General features: G+C 37.2%; 3 protein-coding genes across 4 annotated transcripts; all 3 read left to right on the top strand.

The window, feature by feature from the left end:
• Window positions 1-256: 256 nt before the first annotated feature.
• LOC117780715 lies at window positions 257-1,479 on the top strand. The gene is made up of 4 exons (XM_034617347.1): window positions 257-707; window positions 766-827; window positions 888-1,191; window positions 1,253-1,479. Coding segments are annotated over exons 1-4 (807 nt in total). The 5' UTR covers window positions 257-268; the 3' UTR covers window positions 1,255-1,479.
• A 346-nt stretch (window positions 1,480-1,825) lies between these two features.
• Window positions 1,826-3,916, top strand: LOC117779700 (intraflagellar transport protein 57 homolog). Its single transcript, XM_034615976.1, has 3 exons — window positions 1,826-2,119; window positions 2,235-3,003; window positions 3,739-3,916. Exons 1-3 carry the CDS (start codon window positions 1,826-1,828, stop codon window positions 3,882-3,884), a joined length of 1,209 nt encoding a protein of 402 aa, XP_034471867.1. The 3' UTR covers window positions 3,885-3,916.
• A 9,738-nt stretch (window positions 3,917-13,654) lies between these two features.
• On the top strand, window positions 13,655-22,446 carry LOC117780787 (protein drumstick). Of its 2 annotated transcripts, none has more exons than XM_034617444.1 (3): window positions 13,655-13,897; window positions 19,924-20,870; window positions 21,851-22,446. In XM_034617444.1, the coding sequence occupies exons 2-3, from the start codon at window positions 20,650-20,652 to the stop codon at window positions 21,873-21,875; spliced, it is 246 nt and encodes an 81-aa protein (XP_034473335.1). In that variant the 5' UTR covers window positions 13,655-13,897; window positions 19,924-20,649; the 3' UTR covers window positions 21,876-22,446. The 2 variants fall into 2 exon arrangements, with proteins under 2 accessions (XP_034473335.1, XP_034473333.1); XM_034617442.1 differs by lacking the exon at window positions 13,655-13,897 and adding an exon at window positions 14,481-14,775.
• The last annotated feature ends 557 nt before the right edge of the window (window positions 22,447-23,003 follow it).

The raw sequence follows: 23,003 nt of genomic DNA, 5'->3' as shown, positions 1-23,003 counted from the left end.
CTGGCAAGCCCGTAGTTCAATAGTAGATGTCTAAAAACAAACTTTTTTTTAATTTTTTTAATTTTAAAGACAGAATTTTAAAAGAGCCTCGTCGATTTTTTTTATTTTTTTTATAATTAAAATTTGTAACAAAATTAAAATTTATCGTTTTAAAAGCATTTATATCGATAGTTAAACTAGCTTCAGAGTTGCTTAAATGTGGCAGCACTGATATAATGTCCCGCCCATTTTTTAAAATTGGGCAGCATGAAGCCGATAAATTCGAACAATGGCAGCACTGCCTGATAAACAGCTGCTCGCTTGGCTTGATTATTTTTGTTGTGTGCGGAAAATTGCAAACATGTCAAATGATGGAAGGAAAAAACGAAGTAAAAACTTCACGGGGGATGAAGAGTTAGTGCTCACATTATTGGTGGACGAAAGAAAGAATATTCTGCAAAACAGGAAATCTGATGCCGTTACCTGGAAGCGCAAAATGCACGCATGGAAAGAATTGGCGGACTGTTATTTCGTCAAAACGGGCGTACGCCGGGAATGGAAGGCACTGAGAGAGAAATTCATAAGTCTGAAACGGAGATCTAGAGTGCAACAAATAGCAAAGAAGCCTCTCAATTATATCAGCAGTGAGCATCCATCTCCCAAGACGGAAGTCTCTTCGATAAATGATTCAGTTACACGAATAGCAAATGCCTTTGATAGTGATGAATGTAAGTAATTTCGGAAAATCTCTCAAGGATTAGATGCATCTTGTAGTCTTTTCAACAGCCGATGACATGAGCTTCATAGGCAAAGATGATCTGCTCGCTGACACCGCATATGAAAACGACGTAAGTGGACTTGAATATAAAAAATTAAAAATTAGTATACTAATATAATTCGATTACTAGGCTACGAATCCTGATACACATGAGGAGGACATGGCTACCACTAGCTCCGAGTGGCCCACTGGCATTCCAACCACAAATTACTTACCCAAGCCACGCAATTGCCACCTGGAGGAGGAAACACTCAAGTTGATTCGACTGCAGCAGGCATTTTTCCGATGTAAGAATCAGCGTGCACAGGAAAAACACGATCTTGAGATGCTCAGGGAGAAGTCGAAACTAGATCAGGAAGTACAGGAAGGAAAACTGCGAATCGAGATAATCGAATTGGAAATTCTGGAAAAAAGAGCCAAGCTAGATTTGAAATGTGGGCAAAAAGTACATAAAAAAATTGTTTTTTTTTTATATTAACTAATTCTGTATTACAGAGGAAGCAATACACTTCGTTTTCCATCTAATTGGATGGCATGGAAATCGACTATTTAAGCTTTAAGCTCAATGGATCAAACTGTGGCTTCGGACTACCAAAAAAATTATTATTTAAATGCTCCTATGGAAGCAATACTATTGTAAATGTATCTTTAATTAATTTAAAATATCGTACCTGTAGTTAAAAATAGAGTTAAATAAACTCAACAAACAATTTAAAAAAATAAAAAAAATTAATAACGAGAAAATTTAAAATTTGAATATCCGCCTATCGACAAGCTTCCGATTAGACTCGGTTAATCGATTGCATGCCTGCAAGTCCCATTGGCGCCACCTGTGGAGCAATTAATCGCGCCAAGTTTAAAAATGAAAACCAATAACTAACTATTTATTATTCAAACATTCGGGTAAATGTAAAATAATTTTTAATTTTAGATAAATTTATAAATATATTTGCTGTTAACAAAGCGCATGCGTTGCATATTGTTTGTCTTTGGTTGTCATGGAGAAGCATAAACTGAATTACAAATTTTTATTAAAAGTGCTCTATCATTTTAATACCACTTAATAAAATGCAAGAAGATGCACCTGAAAAAACACAACAATTGCAAAATTTTCAATCCGATGATTTGCTAGAAAAGTTAAAACTACTTAACTATGAAAAACACTTGTTAAGAGAATACAAATTGAAGCCTTTATCGCGTTTTTATTTTGTCAAGGCTACGAATCCTGGAGAGCAGTTCTTTATGTTTACCTTGATATGTTGGTGGTTGTGCAAAAAACTGGGTAAGGATATGGAACGTCCGCAGGAATCCGATGATCCGAATACGGTTATAGCCAAGATCATGCAAATGCTAGAAGAAATTGTAAGTAGATTTCTCTTACCAAGGCTGAAATTTGACTTTCTCCTCTCTAAAATTTTGGAGCTTTGCAGCCCAGGGTTTTATTATGGGTATGATTTAATAAAGAGCCTGTTTACAGGATGTTCCCGTGGATTTTGCACCCACCAAGCTCATACGGGGAGCAGGTCCCATTTGCCTCATGGTGCTCGACATTTTGGCCACGCAATCGCTGAAAGTCACCAAGGTGAACTATCAGCGTCTGCACATTGCACAGGAGGAGGAATTTGTGGGCGACTATTTGGAAGACAATGCTGAGATAATACTGGAAAAGCTGGAGGATGAGCAAAATGCCACCAATCTCAGCGATGACAGCGACTTGGAGTTGGAGGCGCACAATTTCAAGCAACTCAATTGGCTGAATCGCCAGAAGCGAAATCTTGGAGAGATGTCCGCCAATGCGACGGATGAGCATAGCCGGGAGATCGATGCCCGCCTCAGTGATCACCAGGAATGGCGACTGGAGCTGGAACGTGTCCTTCAGCAGCTCAAGGTCTATGTCAAGGCCGATGCTCGCGACTGGCGTACGCATATTAGCCAGATGGAGGCCCTCAACACGGGTATCGCCAATGTGGCAGAACCTACTCAAGTGCAGCTCAAGAAACTCCACAGTGAGTTCACCTTCAGTCTGGAGAAGATCGAGAGTCGTGAAAAGCATCTGAATAATGAACTACAACAACTTATACAACAGTACAAGGAGTTGTCCATTGAACTCTCCACTGTGCAATATGCCCAGAATCAAATTCAGACGGACATGGAGGAAAAAATGAATACACTTAGTGAGGTTATGGCCGAACAGGAGCTCAAAAAGGAGGAAATGGAACGGCGTGGGCAGGTTATGTCCGATGGAAGTAAGTTAAAAAAAAAACTGTATATTATTTAAATCAAATCACATCTCAACATACAACTCAATCTATTAATCACATTTAGAGTTATATGTGTAGTTTTCAGATCGGATCATTTTAAGCTTGATGAAAAATTTTTCAAGTTCATACAGCCGAATCAATATTTTTTTTTAAATAGGCTAACATCGTTTTGTTAACTTTTATGCTTTTAAAACTTATAAGCTGTAATTTATTTGTATTATAATGTTTATGTGCTTTATCTGTAGAATTATTTTATCTGAGTCTTTATACAGTTTATATATTACGACAGGTTTTTTGGCCATTGTTTTGAAACTTATAATGCTCTTTCTTATTTTTTTCAATATATTCCCTTTTATACTTGTATTAGTGTGTATATCTTCATTAAAGTCGGAATACTCTTGTCTGAAAAATATATATAATTCGATATGTATAAGTAATCCATCAGTAAAGTGTAAGGGAAATGATTCATATATTATATAATGTCCCATTAAGTATTTTTGCAACTGTTTGATAACTCTTTTTGTTTAAGTTTCAAATAAAAATCACATTCACTAGTCGCATTGTAATGGGATTTCCCCAACAACTGTTGGAAAAATGCACAATAACATGCACTTTAGAATCGCCCAGTGAATCAGACAGTCTGCAGTAATCATTGATAAATTATCTTAATTTCCATTTTTATTTTCATTTCGATTTCTATTTCATTATTTCTTTCGACAGGTTCCGTGCAACAGATCAAGAAGGCGATAGTAAAACTTAAGGATGACATTTCTCAACTCAATCTGGAGGTGGCACTCTTGGTGCATGCCTACGATCAGGATACAGTGCGTCAAACACTCGGTGTGGCTGATCAGACAAACAACTGATAACCCTAATAAACCCCTACCATTTATACATAAATACATCGATTAAGATATTTGGACTTAGCATATTTATGCGATCTACGGCCCGAGCATTTTTCACACTTGGCCATGGGTGTGTTTTGTTGTCCTTGTTTACAACGGTTCTGATCGATCCTGATCATAATCGGAGAAGTAGATGGAAATAGAGATGGAGATGGAGGACCACCGACGTTGACTGTTTGATTTGATTGCCGAACCGCTGATAAGTTTCGTAATTGGTTGCTAAGCCAATAGGGCGGTCAATTATCACCTCTTTGTTATCTGTACACTGAACAAAAAAAAGACAGAGACAGACACACGTGTCCTGATCAGATAAGCAGCCGAGTGAGTCTCATTATCGTCCATGGATCACGTACATGAGAAGAGCCGCCACCGCCGACGCCGCAACTACCACATCTCTTAAATAAAACCAATACACTCCAAAGTAAACCTATGACGAAACCGCGAAATTCAGAGGTGTTACTACCCGCTACCCTCTGTCTCTCCCTATCACTTTCTCACACGCACCCTCCCTCACATTCTGTTTCTTTCTGTCTTTGCGCACGCGCAAACAATTTGTTTGCCCACTTGGCCCGGCTTATCAGCCCGATTCCCAATTGCCCCGGTCCCGATCCCTTACCGATCCCTTCCCAATGCATAACTTGTTGTGATTTTCTGCGGCTGCGACCTGCCAAAGGTGCTAAAAGGTTTTCCCAAAAAAAATGCAGCAGAAAAATAAGAAAAATTCTTTGCACACGCGCAGGTTTTTCCAGAATATCAAGCACAATTGAAACCCCTAAATCTAAGCTAATATTAAACATAGTCCTTACTTTTCTTAAATATACAAAAACATATAAATAAATTGTAAAAGAAAGAATTTATAGAATTCTTATCTTAATGGAATGACAAAACTTTTTAAGAATTACGTTAAAAATATCATTGACGGTTGTCGAAAACTTCAAGCTGTCATAACTTGGTCAGCTCTTAACAGATTTTGCTGCGAAATCTCTAATTTGATTCTGCGCCAAAATTAGAAAAATCGCTTTTTCCATCATTGTCCATTTATTTCTCTTGACGCTTTTTCGAAAAACTCTTTTAATATAATTTATTTGATAAACGAAAATTAAAACCTTTTTAAGTTTTAAGTTTTTGATTTTTGACCTAACGAATTCTGAAATTAAATATAGCTAGAAATGATTTAGCTGAAATTAAATAATCGAAATCTTGGTATTACATTTATTTATCGTTAACTTGACGAACTATCTTGAGCTTTGATTTAAAGTGAACTTAACGAAGGTACGCAATGAGTTTGTGAATACTAACTTTAGAAAGTTATGAAAAGCGTTGACTTTATCATCAATATTAACTTGACGAAGCTTTAGCATCAATATTAACTTGACGAAGCTGCTGCAGCTTTTATGTTAATTTAACGAATGTATCAGAAAAGATGCAACTACAAAGATAAGCTCAAAACTTAAATTCATCGGACGTCTCTTTCACTGTTTTCATTTCTCGCTCGCACTTGCTAGCGCTGTACATCTATCGCACTCTATCTCTTCCTCTGCAATGCTTTCTATCTCGGTCTTACAAAATAGAGCAAGTCAAAAATCATTTTGCGACTGTTTTTGCTTGGTTGGCATAAATTGCATTATTATTAGGCTTATTTGATATGCGCCGACGACCAAAAAGCTGCAGTGAAATTGCAAAAAGCCAACAACAAAAGCAACAGCAGCAGCAGCGGCAGCAGCACTAACAGCAACAACAAAAGCAACAACAGCAACAACAACAACAACGACAGACTGTAGCATTAAACTTGTTGTTGGTGCAAAAGCCAAGCGCAACTACTGTTCATTTCCCACGGTAGGATTCGGATGCCATTCCACTGAGTGAGTGGCAGGCAACTCGCGACTCGGCAACTTGGCAACTCGGCAACTTGGCAACTCGGCGACTCGCAACTCGCTCTGTAGCTCGAACTCGAGGCTGGTTTTTGGCCACAAAGATCTCAGACTTTCGAGTCTTTCCGAGTCTTTCGAGTCTCTGGGGCTCGTCTCTCATTGTGTGGCGCTGCTGAGCGGTGGGAGGCAGCCTCGTCTTTGCAGCAACAACAACAACAACAACAAAAGCAACAACAACAACAACAGCAGCAGCTGGAACAGAGCGAGTACGCAGATGAGTTTCATTTTCTCATTGTTTGGCACGACCAAAGTTGCAAGCTGCCCAAAATACAACAACAACAACAACACCAATATAGAAACCTGTTGCCAGTTCAACTTTAACGTTGAATGAACAAATTTGTGTTCAGTTTTCTGCTGTTTTATTTATTTATTTATTTTTTTTTTTAGCCGCGGGCTAAAAAGCATTTTCTGAGCATAAATCGTGAGCTGGCCCGGCGAGAGAGCCAAAGATAGTACCAAATACGTCCCCATTCCCATTTTCAGTAAGCAGTACTACCCCCCTCCCCCCGTCTCCTTTACCCCACATACAGCAGTCAATTGCTGTAAGCCCTGTAACTTTATTCAAGTTGTTCAGTCAAGTTGCATCTATTCACATAATTTCTCATTTCATTCAATCAAAGTTCTTCCAAATTCCCGTAAGCAGTACCTTTCCCAAGCCCTATACCCTAGCCGTTTCCCATTTGCTGTGTCCTTTCTTTTAGTTTCTATATATATTATAGCTAGAATAGATTTTATAAAACTCTTATACCCAAACCATTTGTATGTAGTACCTATTTTTCCATTCATAACCAAATTTTAGTTCAGTTTTAATTATTCGCATCATTTTTCATTCTACTTTATTTTTTTTTTTCATTTCTATTAAGCTGTAACTCCCTTTTTTCCCGTACTCTTTTTACTAAATCAGCTTTTAGCCTTCAAGCTATCGTCGAGTTGCATCTTCTCTTATTATTTTATTAAATTTTACTTAATGTTTTTTTTTTAAATTCAATAATAAGTAATTAAAAATATTTTGACACAGTCTACTAATCCCATTTCGTTTCCTCTCCCCTTTTCTTTCACCATACTCTTTGCATCATTTTTAGTTTATTTATGGATCTAATACAATGTTGTGAACACCCAAAATTTCATTCATTTCCTATAAACTGACAAAACACTAAATTCATTCAAGATTCTTTTTTGTTTGGCTTTTTTGGGTTTTGGTTTTCGGTTTCGGGATTTGTTGTCCGTTGTGTTGTTGTCAACATTTTGCCTTTTGACCGCTCGCTGTGCTCGTTATCATCAGCTCACAGTTCGCATTCCCTCCATCCCATATATGCATACTCTATATATATATATATAGTCGTCTGTCGTATATAGCCATCTCTCAGTCGGAACATCGATTTAAATGCAAATCAATGTAATAAAACATCTTTTTTTTTTTTTCTTCGTCGTCGTTTTTCCTTCTTTTTTGGTGTTGTTACCTGTTAGTGATACCCTCAACGATTAATTTGAAATTCAATTTGTTTAAGCAGAGGGGGGAAGACACACTGAAATGGAGATGGACCTGGTGACACTTACACCCACACTCTATGACACCTCAGCTGCCAGTCTCATCTTGGTATTCCTCCATTTGGGAGGAACTCCTTTGGTGGCTCTCTAAATCAACGGAAGTTCATGTGGCGCTTAGCACATGAAAATCGATCGTAAATCTTATTTCACAGCTTGCCTGCTTTCTAAACATCGTGATTTAAGTCGCAATTGAGTTGGGTTGAATTGAGCTCTGCCAATGCGGGGGATTCCATTCTGGTTTTGATCACAATAAAACTCTTTTGACCGTTGACTTTTGTGGCTAGAAACCTTTGTTTTTTTACCAACAAAGATAATTTTTATAAAAAAAAAATACATTAAAAACGATCATAATGAAAAAGGATTTGAGTAAAGTTACTAAACTACATTTTAATTACAAAAGCTTTGGAAAAATATAAAATTAAATTTTTTGCTAAAAAAAATACATTTTTATTTTCGGTACAAATTTTAAATAACATAAATATTTATTTATGTTTTAGTAAATACGTTAGAAGGGAATGCTTAACCTATATATTGAAAGAGCCTTAATTTTTAAACCAGTCAAATAAAAGTATATTAAGAAATGATTTGTTTTTAAAAAAAGTTTTTGTTTGAATTTTTAATAACACTAAATATATTAATATATGTAAATTGTTTAACTAATGTGCTTATTCAAATTTATTCCAAAATATTATTTAAAAATTATTACGTACTTCATTATATCATCGCTTATCAAGAAATATATATAGGTACATGTAGCTTTTAATAAGTCTTAATTGAGTTTAATTAATTTCAATAATATATATAAAATATATCCATAATTATATTATTATAATTAACTAATTTTTGAATGAAACTTTCCGTAACAGCTTAAAACATAAAGATTATAAAGTAGATAAATAAGCCTGTTTCTGATTATGTAAGTTATAAAATATAAGACTCCTTTTTCCCAAATTGCATATTGAAAATACTTTAATTACTAGTTTTACTTATGTTTTATGGACAATCATAAATATACTTTGATATCTTTGTACCCAAACTGAAAGATAAAAAAGTCGTTTTTTCTAGCATTATTATGCAGTACTAACTGTCTGTAGTTTCATTTAAATTTTCCATAAATTGTTAATCAATTATATTTTGTGATTAATTTCCATAATCATCAGAGAGTTGCCGCAAGCTGCGCATTAAATCGTCGATGACTTGACAAAAGTTGCTCGAGCCTTTTGTTGTTGTTCATGTTTCTGTTGTTGTTTCTGTGCACTGGGCGCAAAAGTATTAAATTTCATTAATTGCCAAAATTAACAAAAAAAAAAAAAAAAAAAAAAAAAAGCAAACAATCGTAAGAAGAAGAGATTGTGAAAAATTAAAAATTCATACGGCAGCGATGCGGTCGCATAAATTTCATGGAAGCTGCCAGTTCGAAAGACGGCGAAGACAGCAAACAATGCTAAAGGTGGAGAGAGAGAGAGAGAGAGAGAGAGAATACATATAGAGACGTGGGCGAAAGATCTCTTAACTGAGATCTCTATACTATATATACAGATATATTGTATAAATATCTTGATGTTGAAAGTGGACCGCAACTGATGACAAAGTTTTGTTGGATGGTGACGATTGCCAAGATTGCCGTCACGGTAGTTGCCAGAGTTGTCATGGTATTACGCAGTTTTTTTTTGTCTCTTTTTTTTTCTTGCGGTTCATTCAAGGTGTTAGCCAAGTTTGTACTGCTGCTGCTGCTGCTGGCAAGAGACACTTAAAAAACTTGATTTATTTTGCTTAGGTTTTTTGTGAATCCATCTGCATAAATTTGACTTATGGGCGATCGTAAATTTTGCCTTGCTTTTGCTGGCCAGACTCGCTCGATTGTTGTTGTTGTTGTTGTTGTTGCTGTTGCTGTTGTTATTGCATTTTGTTGTTTCTATTGCTGGAACAGTTAGGCGACGATCTATCAATGAATTCGGAACTCAATGAACTCGTAGTATACCTGGCCATAAAACGCTATCAATCGATCGATCGATTGAGCATCTCCATCTCAAATTCAACTCGAAACTCATTTCGTATGCATTTTAGTTTGTATGTTAATTTTGTTGTTGTTGTTGTTGTTTGGTTTCTAGTTTCAGTGTTCAGCTCCATTGTGTTTTATTTAATTTTAATTTTTATTTCGTAAATTTTAAATTTGTTGTCACTTCTGTAGGAGCGCAAAAGGTTTTTCCATTGTTCCAAGCAATTCTCAATCGAATAATAAAAGAAATACCGAATACGAATACGAATACGTGAATTCGAAATCGATTTCGTTTGTCTTTTATTATAATTGGGTGCGGTGCGGTAGTTTCTTACCTCTCTCTTCCACTTCCACTCCCACCAGTGATGTCAACTATTTTTCAGGACAGGACAAAACGAACATATAAAATAGGAAAAAAGCTGAAAAAAATAAGACAGAAAATGGGGCAACATTTTTATTAATTTTAATTTTTCCTCTGCCTTTTCTTTTAAATCATATAACGCCATGCCTCCAATATGTTTTAGGTATTTGTCAGGCAATTGATAAAGTTGGAAAGAAGACTTGTGCTTACGCAATCCGAATCTTTAGAAGATAAAATATACATATAGAAATAATTGAAAAATTTTATATTAATTATATTATTCTTATGGTTAGAATAAGATTTAACGTCATTATTTTAAAACGGTTTCTTAATATTGTTTTTACTTAATTAACTTGGCTGAACCCTTTCTACTTCAGGATTCGACCAAAGCAGTACTAATACGGTAAGAGCTAAAGTGACTAGTTCCAAAAAAGGGTTGTTGCCTGCCGGTCTTGATTTTTTTTTTTATCGTTTTCAACATCGAAGAACACGGATCCAAAAAAAAGGGCAGATTTCGGAAAGAGGATGCTTGAGATTTTTAAAAATAGGACAAATCTATCCAAAAAAGGCCAAATTGACATCACTGACTCCCACTATCCCTCTCTCGCTCGCTATCTCTCTCTTTCTTTCGCTCTGTCGATCTTCATTGTTTATTTCTGTTTCTATTTCTACGCGTTTTTTTTCTGCAGAATATCAATCTGAATCGCTGTCATTGTAGCGACAATTCAATAAAAAACATACTTTTTTTATGAATAGCTTTTTTGAATACTTAATATGTATCGGTTCATTGTAGACTCATTTATAGATAGGTGTCTGATCGGTTCGATAGGTGCGAGGCAGCTGCCTTTAGTCATGCATTGAAAATTAATAAAAATTTATGGTTTATTTGGAATTTTCGTGGCTTATTAATTTGCCATAAAGCTGGCAGGCGAAGTGTGTGTGGCTAATTTAAGTGGCAATCGGTGGCACACACAAACACACACACGCGCACACATACGCACATCGAGAAAGCGAAAAAAAGCTCTGGTTTATACCCTATAGCTTGTTAGGCCTATTTCAAAAGTTGAAATGAATCACCGATTGATTGCGGTTTGATTTGATGAATCGTCTTGGAGTTTTTAAGGATTATAAAACTTTAAAAAATAATAAAAGCTGTTGGAATTCAAATAAAACAGTGATGTTATTTTTATGTTACTTAATTACAATTTTATACCCGTTACTTAAAAAATAAGTAAAAGGGTATATTGTGTTCGTTGGAATGTATGTAACAGCGAGAAGGAGGCATCTCCGACCCCATAAAGTATATATATTCTTGATCAGCATCAACAGCCGAGTCGATATAGCCATGTGTGTCTGTCCGTCTGTCCGTCCGTCCGTCTGTGTGAGCGACTAGAGTTCAGAGACTATAAGAGATAGAGATACCAAACTTTCACCCACAGACTCCAAATGCGTTGGAGCAGGTCAAGTTTGTTTCAAATTTAAGCCACGCCCCCCTCCACACCCGCAAATCGCGAAAAACCAACACACACAGTTTTTAAGATAATACGTTTTATGTGGTCATTAACGTTATCTATTACGTAATTTCTTTAAAGTACTTCTATATATATATTAAAATAAAATAAATATCCTATGGTCGGGATCTCGACTATAGCCTTTCCGACTAGTTTTTTTTTTAATAATTTCATCATTGTATTGCTAAATTTAATATTCCCAGTTACTATCTTTATCCATTTTGCATTTTTCTTCTATTGATTTCAATCATCATCAATTTAAGATGGTCACAGTGATTTGTAGAGCTTAGTTCAGGATCGTTTTCTGGCTTATACTCGTATAATATATTATTTCTTTAACGATTGCATTTCATTGAACATTGTATACCTTTTCCAGTAGAAAATAATTATAAATGCATTTAAACTATAATAAACAATACAATATTGACCCAAAATGGAGATTAATTAAGTTCGACACCTTTAAAGGCTTAACTATTTATAGATAGAGTAAATTATATAGCCGTTAATGATAGCCTACGAGCTGAAATTGTTGCTCCAGATACGAGGACTGACGTAAGTGAGCGTTTTATGTTAAATATCAACAGCTGTTGATTTTATAATTATATTTTTTAAATAAATTGTAATTTTGCCTGTAGTTGGCTGCAGTTGCTGCATAAGGAATTGCCACTTAGCTGTCAGTATGAAATCAATTTGGAAGTCTGTTGATTGGATGTGTATATATATGCAAATTTTAGTTGCTCCCAAAAAGAGAATTCAGTCGAATGAAACCATCAAAAGTCATCGCTTTGAAAAAAGTTGCTTTAAAGCACAACCAAAAAAAAAAAAAAACAAAAATATGAGAGCCTCACAAGGAGAAACAATTTAAGCATTTTTTTTGTTAAACTTTATTGATGCTTGATGTCAATTTGGCAGGTTCACAACAGCGAAAACTTAATTAAAACTCAACTCAACTCAACAGGCAAATGAGAGGCAATCCTTTTTGGGGCCCACTTAATTAAAATAACAAAAGGCTCAGAGAGTTGTGTAAAATTAACGAAATTATATATTTTTCATTTTCCTTGTGTTTGCTGTGCATATTTGTGAATGAAGCGTTTGTTTCATTGAGCAGCAGCAGATCAGAGTGAGAGTGAGAGAGAAGCAAAATCAAAGGCAGAAGACAACAGATAAACAGACAATAAATATGAGGTCGGCTCTTTTGCGGCGCAACGCATTACAAAATGTATTTTCTTTTTTTTTTTGTATGTATATATTTTTGTTGGTGTGTTTCTTCATGTTATTTGTTGTTTGTTATTTTGTTTGCTGGGCACAAAGAGGCCACACAGCGACAACAAATGCGACAGAGCGGTTAAAAAAAAAGGCATTTTAGGAGTTTCCCATGGCGGCAGCCACACACACATACACACGCACACAAAATGGAGCCGCAACAGTTAACAACAAAGTTGGCAGCGCAGTCAACGCGGCGTATGCGTAACACGGCTGCTAGCCGCGCTGCCACTGGTGTTCAGCACTCACCCATACACACACACGCTCACACACACACACGCTCACACACTTTGAGTGAGAGGCACTGAAAGAAACGGGTTAAGGGCAGTCAGACTGACAGTTGAGCGCCAGCAGCGACGCAAACGCTGCTGCCATTGGCCGCCCAAAAGCGCCACAAGGCAACGCCCACTTACCAACTGAGTATATGTGTGTGTGTCTCAGTCTCAGTTTCTGTCGGTGTGTGTAAAAGAAAGTTGACTGCGTTGCACAGCAGCTAGATGACAGTCAGCAGCTGCGCAACAGAGACAGCACTATATAAACGCATGTGCCAACAGGCAGACAGAACGAGACCAATAGAGGGGAAAAGAGAGCGAGCTTTTAGCAGCTACTTCTCTTTTGCATATACAGTTTTTGTGTGCTCGCATTTGCGTACGCTCTTAATTAAAACGTAAACGTTACAAATTGTTGTTGTTTTTTTTCGTTGCGGGCGTGGGCGCATTTAGGCTTAATTAACAGGGCCAACAACACGCACGCACGCACGGACACGTAACGCCCCAGCAACGTAGCGTCGCTCAATATTTTAACTCACCTGCTTTGCTCTCGCACACACTCACACACAGTCACACTCGCAGTCACACTCAGTCTGTGCTCAGCGCGCTCTCATCCAATCAGCGCACGTTGCGCTCACTCAAACTCGTTTTTGCGCTCAATTGTGCTAGAGCGAGACAGTGCAGAGACAATTGAATGCGAGCAGCGCAAGGCGAGCAGCAACAGCAACAGCAGCCGCAGCAGCAGCAGAAGCTGTTTTATGCTCTTGTTGTTGTTGTTGTTGTTACTGTTGCTGTTGCGTCGCCGCTCAACTGTTTCAACACAGGCAGCTGTTAAACCCATCAAGCTGAAGTTTCGATCGTAACTTTGCAGTTGACTCTCGCGCACAGAAGCGTTCGGAAGTGAAATATATTTTATTAATAATATTAGCAGTCGAGGCTGTTTTAGCTTTCTGAGCAGACAACAACATTTTGAGCCGTCGCCGTCGCTGACTACAAAACAAAAACAACTATAATAAAAAAACCAACAAGTGACAATTGTGATAAATAAATTGGAATTAATATTTTCGACGCTACGAAGAAAAATAATTCAAGGTAAGCAGACGCCATTTTGTTAGACGTTGCCATTTTGTGGCTACTGTTGAAAGCTGCCGCAGTTACGCAGCAGCAACAATCACAACAACAAGCACATAGCGCATAACGAGTGATGAGTGAGAAAAGGGAGCGAGTGTGTGTGAGAGAGAGAGAGAGAGCGTATTGTAGTTTTTAGTGCTACTCGTCTTGCGCATGCGCAGTAGCCGAAGCTTATAAGAACTTGCTTCGGCTTCTGGTCTTCAGCATCTCCTTCGTGTCGCGAATGCTTTGAATGCGAGTGCGACTTCGACTTTAACTTCGGCTTCGGCTTAATCGCTCGTGCTTGACCAGTTAGAAAGAAGAGTTAGGTTGTTGTTGTGGCACCACAGTAGTCGATGACTCACACACACACACACAGGCAGACACAGATACACATACACATGCACAGGCACTACTGTATTGAGCCGCACTCAGCACACACACACACGCACACACAAAGGCACGCCTCAGTATTTTTTGGTCTTGACTGCGTCGTCGCCGCTTCCTCAACTTGGCGGCAGCGACGCGAGCAGCAGCCGCAGCAGCAGCAGCAGCAGCAGAGTTGACTACTATTTCTTTCAGTTATTAGTAGCATTCATTCATTCAACTTTGTGCCGCGCAAGCGTGCGTAGTTCCTCAGTTCCTTCGCGTGTACCTTACAAAAAAAATAAAAAGAAGAAGAAAATTATTAACGATCTACAAGTGATCACTCCAAAGTCTACAGCTACAGCTACACATATAACATAATACAAAGATACATATAACATCAAGTGACTTTAATTCATTCGTCGCTGTCGCTGTCGTCGTCGCGTTAATTCCAGTGATTAGCAGCAGCTTTAACACTTATCGCATTCCCATTGGTAAGTTTTGTCTAGGCGACTGCGCAGTTACGCAAGCGTCGCGTCGCCATTGCTAAATGACACTATGACACTGACTGCGCAGTCAGCGTCGCACAGTAGCACAGTAGCACAGTTGGCGCTTACTCGCATGTTCTTGCTGTTCTTGTTCTTCTTCTGGTTATGTTCTCTTCTCTTCTGTTCTCTTCTCTTCACCTATTGCTTACTCTTGCTGTTGATGTAGTTGTTGCTGCTGTTGCTGTGTTTGTTTTGGCTACCAGTTTTACGCGCTTTCATTGGCCCAAGCCAAATGTGCGTATGAGAGCCTCTCAGTGCTTCCGTTTAAGAGTATGCGAGTGTATGTTTGTGTGTGTGTGCGTGCGTGAGAGCTGAAAGTAATCAATTGTCACAGGCGTTTGTGTAGCTTTAGAATCTGCTGAGAATTTGTCGCAAAATGGCGACTAATCCGCCAATTGGACAGCACAATAATCCAGCAACAAAGCTGGCAACACTTTTCTCTTAATTACTTCTTATTTGATTATCAATTGAGGTTAAAATACACCAAGAGATTAGAAAATCATTACTTAAATTAACGTTACATAGCTAATTTAAACAGTCTGTTTTTACTAATACGTAAAAAATTTCATAGAAACATATTTAAGCTTATCCGTTGTATCCTTTTTGAGCAGATTTTCTTAATTATTTTATATATTTTTACTGACAAAACTTGATTTAAATTTCTTGTCAAATGCCGACGGCGTTTCTTCCACATTGTATTTCTTCTTCTCACACTCTTTAAGCTTGTGAGTCAGCAATTACTTAGTCAACTTCTTGTGCTGCCAAATCAAGGTCTTAACGAGGTTAACACACAAAAATCGAATCATAGACAACCGCAGATGATTTGTGGCTCTGGAATGCAAGAGATCATCAAAGTGATCAGGTTTTAGCTTTATTCTGAGTCATTTTGGGTTAATTTGCACATGTGACTAGTTAATTTTTCGTTATATTTATGAATAGTTAAATTTCCACTGAGTTGTGACCTCGTCCTTCGTTTGGGCCACACGCTGTGTGCCATCAATTAGTCACAAATTAGGACCAAGTTGAATGCTAACAATTTAGCAGTCATTTTGCACCTTGAGGATCTCTGAAAGATCCTGCCGAGCATCTTTTCGATCTCAACAACTGTCTTGTCATAACTCATCAAATGTTAGCACGCAACTAAACATATGATCGAGTGTTTAAAGTTTTTCCCACAAATTGAACCTGTAAGGAACGCATTCGTTTTGGGTCAATACTTGAGATTCGCGTCGCTTGAAAGGATCCTTTTGTGGTTGTTAGGTGTTGGCTGTTTTGTCTCCTTTATTGTTTTTTTATGTACTTTTCTTGTGTCCAGTTTCGCGCGCCTTGTTCCCAATCTTCAACTACTTGAAGTGGTGCCTAATTGTTCTCATTTGTTGTTGTTCTTGCTGGGTTTTTCCCGAGAATTCATTGCCATTAGCACAATTAGATTCGTATCAAATCGTTTCGGTGCCTTTGTCCTTTCGTTTTATGTAGCCTGTGACTCCGTTTGCCGTCATGTCCAACAGCTTATTGTCATTTTTTCCACATTTCGTCTGTAATTTTTAATGGCACCTTGCCAACTCACTGTCCGCCTCAAAAAAAAAAAAAGAAAGAATAAGAAAATGAAAGAGCATCTACCATCTACAATCGCAAGTGTGGTAATCGCTTTTGACCATGTCTCTTTTTTTTTGTATTTTGAGTCAAGACCCTTAACGTGCAACGTGTGTGTCACTCTACGCTTCTTCTTCTTCTTCTTCTTCAATTTAAGAGGTCCTTTTTGGGCCTTATCGGCGTGTACCGCTACACATTATCGGGGTGTTAAACTGTAACTTTTCGGGATTTGTAAATTTGTGTGTTGCTGCTTCAGTTTCGTGGAAGGCGCAAGGCGCACTCACACTTGCCACAGATTTAGATGCAGCTACTCCTCCACCTTATCCTGCTCCTCGCTCCGTGTGTGTTGCCATTTTTGGTGCAAATCTAATTTCACGCAGCATTAACGCCTTTCGCATGCCCTTCATAACAACAACAACAACAACTGCACTCTTCACTCCTCTCTTCCTTTTCCCTCTGTCTCCTATCTGTTCTCTACAGCATGTTGTCTGCAGTTTCCAGTCTCAAGCTGTGCCTGATCTTTCACTACTCATTGACTCAGTCCCTCTCCCTCTCTCTCTCCCTCTCTCTCTCTCTAGAGACCTCTCGTTGCGCTCTGTGTACAAAACACTAATTATTTTCACTGCGGATTAATGGGATTATCTGCATGTTGTTGCAACACTTTATTATACAATATTTGTTAAGTTTTCTCCGCTCTTTTGTGTGGTCTACAGACCTGTGGGTGTTGCTCTTTTCTTGAAGCTAATCTTAAGCCGATTTTGACTTGACGTTCAGTTTTAACTTAACATGATGTAGTTTAGGTTTAGCTGGCCCTATTATACTATAACCATTAAAATGTTGTAAAAGAAGACATAGGAGACTTACTATTGTATATGATATAATTACAAAGTTTTCAAGAGATTGAGTTAGATATTTAAAAAGTTTGATTTTATAGAAATCCCAGAGTTGTGTTTCTACAGGTTATCGTAAAAGTTGCAAGAACCCATAGTAAATGAATTAATGCAACCGAAATTTTAATTTTATACAAATTATACAAATATTTTCTACATTTCTGTGGGTTTATTGAATTTACTGAGAAAATACATATATCCATAAAGTATTTTTGCACTTAATTATTTTATTAAAGTGACTTTAAAAATTTATAGAGCGGTGAGTTAAGTTCTAAGTAAATTAGAATATCAATATAATATTTTATACTTAGTCAGTATTACTTGCCAATTATAATAACTTAAATAAATGTCAATGACGTATGTTAGAATCAAGCCAGACAAAACGTGGCTTAATTAACGTGTTTATAAGCAGATAATTATCAACTGACATTTACAACCTTGGTTGCAATGGTTAATAGTTGCCAGCCAGATAAATGAGTTGGCACTTCTTCTTGGCCATTCGAAGAGGCTGGCAAGTTAAATGAAGTGCTTAGAGGCAGTCGTAAGCCGTGGCTAATGTTGCTCCACTTAGGCCCACGCCAGAGTCCAAAAGCATGGCCAAAAGCATTACCAAAGGCCATGCCAAAGACAGAGATGTTGTCTTGCATACATATTGAATCCATATCGAATCCCCCAGATCCCCATATACCATATACCTTATGCAGGCGCCCTGTGTCGCATGATTAACGGCGTTAAAATGCCAATGTGACGCCACATTGTGTACACAAATTAACATGGCAGAGGAGATGGCGTTGGAGTTGAAGTTGGACTCTGACTCTGACTTAAACTCCAACTCCAACTCCAACTCCAACTTGGACTCTTTCTCTCTGGAGTTTGGAGTTGGATCAGCGACCTGGACTCAGTGTTATAATTTGAATATGTTTAGTGGGCATTAATGTTATAATGACAATAACTACGTAGCGTCTGTGGCTGCTGCAGCAACCCGCTGTGACGTTTGCCTTTTGTTGTCAACGTTTTTAACTCTCCAGCTGCGCGCCACAGCACAAAAAAAAAAACAACAAAAAAAAACACCAATATAAAATACTGAAAAGAAAAAATAAAACACATATAAATAAATATTGAAATCGGGGCTTGCCGAGAGACGTTGTCGCTACCAGTCAGCGCAGGCTTTTGTTTGCCGAATCCAAATCTGAATCCGTATCCCAATTCCAGCTTCGATCCCAAGGAATGTATGGCATAACATTAAAAAAGCGACTGCATGAGAAATATTCGATATTCTGGTCGAAAAACGTTATCCAGCGGCGCCGAAATGACAAAAATAAAATTACATAAAAAATAACAGTTGTTAACTACCGAAGCAGGATTCCAAGTGGTTCCAAGTGGATCCACAAAAAATACAATAATCATGTGGTATAAATTGTGGTTCAAGACGCAGGCGCCAATTAAAAATAAACTTGTTACAGCGCCACTTTAATGAAGCGACTAAAATATGGCATCTGTATGGAGTCACTTTGAGCCCTGCTCTCTGTTGAAGGCATAAACACTCTTCGAGTGCATTTGTGACGCCTTTCGGTCTCCCTTTATAGCCGTGTGTCCTATGTGAACTCGGCTTTTATTGCAACTAGCATCATTAAATTTCGTATATAGTCATCCTAAGTCGGTTAATGCTTTTGTGTGCTGAAATCGTTAAGATCGCATTACTATATCATGTCGAAAGGATGTGTTTTAGTTTGCTAAGTGGTTCGTGCTTTTGCTTATATTCGATAAAATACTAAAAGATGACCTTTTAGACTTGGTAATTGAGATTTTAAAATGTTATTCTAGTTTTATTACTTCAAGAATGAGTTTTAAGTAGCTTGAATTAGTTTTAAGATGTGTAAAATACATCTGAATAATCATCAAACACTTTATCATACCCAAACAGTATGTAGACTTTTAGTACAGGTATTTCACAACTCGATTATTTTATAAGTGAGCTTTTGGAAGGTCTGGTTAATTGACAATTGATTTACTTGGGCATATTTAAGCAAACTATTAATATAAGTGGGTTGATTGATTATTTAGACAGTTTTTCCCGAATTTTATTATTTCTTAAATGGGCTTTTTATGAGCTTCAGCTACTTTAAGGGCATAAAAGCTTCGATATTATACGTTGTGAGTGCGCTAATTGAACAATTGTGTTGCGGAAGTACAGTTGACAACAGAAATGAAGGCAGCTGGTGACAGTGGGAAAGCGATATACAGAAACCTGGCCAACAATGAATTGTACAACTGAAACAGCTCGAAAATGTTGTCGTTTAAGACAAATTATAAACGAAGGTTAGCAACTGAAACTGGGCGGTTGGTGATTTGTAAATGTCAACACCAAGTTCGAGTCGAATTCAGTTGTTTTTTAGTGCGGTGGTGCGGTGGTACAGCGGTGGTACAGCGGTTCAGGCTTTAATGAGTCATTTTCAATTTCATGTTGCGTGATTTAAGTTGACAACTTGTTGTTGTTGATGTGATGTTGTTGTCTTGGTATTTTTGCTCAAATTTATTGGCACATAAAAGATGTCGCAGGCGTTGCTAACTTTATTTAACACTGTCTTTCTCTCTCCCTCTGTCTTTTTAGGTGCTTGCCTTAAAGTGCGCCATAAACTAAAAGGCAACGGCAGCAGCAGCAGCTGGAAAGACGGCCCACCCAAAACGCCTACAACAACAATAACAACAACACCACCAACCAACACCGGTGAAATCACAACAACGCCAACGAGCGTGTGATAGTTGACAAAAAAAAAAGAAACGAAAACCAAAAGAAGCAAAAGCAATCATCAAAAAAACAAGAATAGCAGCAGCGTTGCCACATTTCACCAATACATGTGTGTGTGTGCTTCTTATCTGCAATAGCAATAGAGATAGCGATTACGCTTTGAGTCCCGTTAAAAGCACTGCGCTCATTGCATTGAGCAAAGCTCCCAACACACACATACACACGCAAACGCACCCCACTCAGCGCCTGAGTGCAAGAGATCGAAGCACACACAGTGAGAGAGTGCAAAGAGAGCGTAAGCGTAATTGAGAGCGTGAGAGTGGTCGACAAGCACAGAACTGACACCGACACCGACACCAACAACGTTACCGACGCCGACGCTGACGCCAAAGTCGACGTCAAACTCAATAAGAGAAAAATAACAGCAACACCAACAACAAGAACAACAACAACAACAATTACTACAACTTCACCCACTGATTGTGGTGAGCACTGAGCGCGCGCGCGTCTGTCGCACGTAGGCAACAAAGCAAAAAGCAAAAAGCAAAAAGCAAAGAAAAAAAGAGGGAAAATATATCGTCTGTCAAAATGTTTGCTGTAATGCGAATCGACAACGATGACTGCCGGTCGGATTTCCGTCGCAAGATGCGTCCAAAGTGTGAGTTCATTTGCAAGTATTGCCAGCGGCGTTTCACCAAGCCATACAATCTGATGATACACGAGCGCACGCACAAATCGCCAGAGATAACATATTCCTGTGAGGTCTGCGGCAAATACTTCAAGCAACGTGATAATCTGCGTCAGCACAGGTGAGTTTTACGCCCCCTAAAATAGCAGACTCCCCTCTCCACGATAGAACTTTTCCCTATTTTGTAAAAAATCATTTAAGCCTATTCGTAGTACTTACAAAAGTGCATAAACAATTTGGTGTTGGTTTTGTTTAAGATACATATACTCGATTTCATTGCTTAACTGCATATATATAGTATAGTATGATAAAGTGGGGAAATTTCTCTGTATACAATTATAGATAAGTTTGCGTTTAATATACATGCCAGGTTTTGTTGCAAAGCACATTGGTGAGAAATCACTTTGATAAGTTTACTAGGAACTTTACGATTTCAACGGATTTCTATAAGTCATATTTCTAAATAATGCTTACTTTAGCTATTTATGGGAGACTGTCAAATACAGGGAAATGTTAATAAAATATTTTACTTAGAAAATTTGATTATAAAATGGTGAGAATTTAACTTCGAAGCAAGCGATTAAACAAAAAAGTAAATTTGTTAAGATAGTAAATCTTTATAGTTAATTCTAAAGTGCTAAGAAAATTTGTTAAATATGAGCAAATATTAATAATATAGTTTTCTAAGGAAATTTAATTGAATACATGTGCATAAAAAAGGTATCAGTTCAATTAGAAGAAGATGGTATCTCAATAATAGGTGATTCTTAAAAGTTCTGTAGAGACTTAAGCAAAATATGCAAAAAAGATTAAAAGAAAAAGAGAATTGATTCTTAAGTATTTGTAGAGAGCATTGAAATATTTCGTGATATGAAGTTAGAGTATATTCTTAGATTTTTCGAAAATAATAAATGATTTTTTTTTTTTTTAATGGTTTGGAAAATATTACTACACACATATGTACAGCACCTACACATACACTCTTCGACGCACACCTATTTTAAAATCTCATATTGAGAATATTATTATTTAAACTATTTATCACAACACGATTCCTACTACATCACTATTTTGTTTCTCTATTTTCTCTTCTATTTGTAGATGTAGTCAGTGTGTTTGGCGATAAGCTAAAATTATCATAAATAAAGTAAAAAGAAAACCAACACACAGCAATATAAAATATATATATATATAAAAGACACCAGCACCAGAAATCTAAGCACCGCAGCACCAACAACAACAACAACAGCAAAAAAGCAACAGAAACAGCAACAACAACAACAGCACGCAATATCACAAATGAATTTAATATTAATTTTATAAATTGTCATATATTATGCTATCGATATATGTATGTATATCAATAAGCGACCGCAACAACAGCAGAACCAACCACAAAGCACGCCTACCGCCCACCTTCATGCACAAACAACAACATGCAACAGCGTCGATAACCGATAAACGATAGACATTGGAATGCAATCGGGTGTTGGTATTCGATAATTCGATCATTCGCTTATATTATTATTTTTTGGTTTTTGTGTTTTTGTTTATCTTCTTCACATTGTTCTATACTTAATGGTTTATCGAAGCATGCAACTTGCCACGCCCACCACAAATGTTGCGCAGGCGCAGCACCACCAATCAGCAACAACAGCCACAACAACAACAATAATTACAACTGCAACAGTAAAACATAAACAAAAACCACATTTTATAAATAATAATTGCAGAAATTCACACATGAATACCTGTGGGCGTGCCTACAACCGTAAATAATGCAACATGCAATATACCAGCACATTCAGCATGCCACATGCAACATGTGCAACATGCCCCAGCCACATCAAAAGTCAACTTTGTCAATGGAAAGCACAATTAAGCTCAAGCTTCTTGTGCTTTCCCCCGCACCAAGGACAAAGTGACTTATGCAATCGTTTTCCAACACTGCGAGCTTAGCAACATTAATCAATCAATCAATCAATCTGTCAATCAACAGCTGCAATTTTCTTGCCTTATAACTCGGAACTTGTGCGATCCTCTCGCTATATCTTATTAATAATACAATTAATTACAATTTATTAATAATAATATCAAAATAAATTTTAAGTATTTTTATTTTAAAATCACAAAAAAACGTTGAGAATGTATTACATAAATTTTTAATATTAATAATAATAAATAAAATGAGAAACTATTAAACTATATTATGATGACGTATCCATTGTTTTGTTTAAGTTTATTAATTAAAATG

The sequence above is a fragment of the Drosophila innubila genome, assembly GCF_004354385.1.
Source record: "Drosophila innubila isolate TH190305 chromosome 2L unlocalized genomic scaffold, UK_Dinn_1.0 4_B_2L, whole genome shotgun sequence".
Classification (NCBI taxonomy): Eukaryota; Metazoa; Arthropoda; class Insecta; order Diptera; family Drosophilidae; genus Drosophila; species Drosophila innubila.
The sequence above is the reverse complement of the archived record's forward strand: the minus strand, read 5'-3'. Positions and strand labels throughout refer to the sequence as shown.

What these genes read in the sequence shown, in the direction of transcription:
- LOC117780715 (XM_034617347.1), top strand. Translation starts at nt 269, where the DNA reads ATGGCAGCACTGCCTGATAAACAGCTGCTCGCTTGGCTTGATTATTTT. An exon ending in TGCCTTTGATAGTGATGAAT is followed by an intron (nt 708 to 765) that starts GTAAGTAATTTC and finishes TCTTTTCAACAG; the next exon opens with CCGATGACATGAGCTTCATA. An exon ending in ACACCGCATATGAAAACGAC is followed by an intron (nt 828 to 887) that starts GTAAGTGGACTT and finishes TTCGATTACTAG; the next exon opens with GCTACGAATCCTGATACACA.
- LOC117779700 (XM_034615976.1), top strand. Translation starts at nt 1,826, where the DNA reads ATGCAAGAAGATGCACCTGAAAAAACACAACAATTGCAAAATTTTCAA. An exon ending in TGCAAATGCTAGAAGAAATT is followed by an intron (nt 2,120 to 2,234) that starts GTAAGTAGATTT and finishes GCCTGTTTACAG; the next exon opens with GATGTTCCCGTGGATTTTGC. An exon ending in GCAGGTTATGTCCGATGGAA is followed by an intron (nt 3,004 to 3,738) that starts GTAAGTTAAAAA and finishes TTCTTTCGACAG; the next exon opens with GTTCCGTGCAACAGATCAAG.
- LOC117780787 (XM_034617444.1), top strand. Translation starts at nt 20,650, where the DNA reads ATGTTTGCTGTAATGCGAATCGACAACGATGACTGCCGGTCGGATTTC. An exon ending in GATAATCTGCGTCAGCACAG is followed by an intron (nt 20,871 to 21,850) that starts GTGAGTTTTACG and finishes TTCTATTTGTAG; the next exon opens with ATGTAGTCAGTGTGTTTGGC.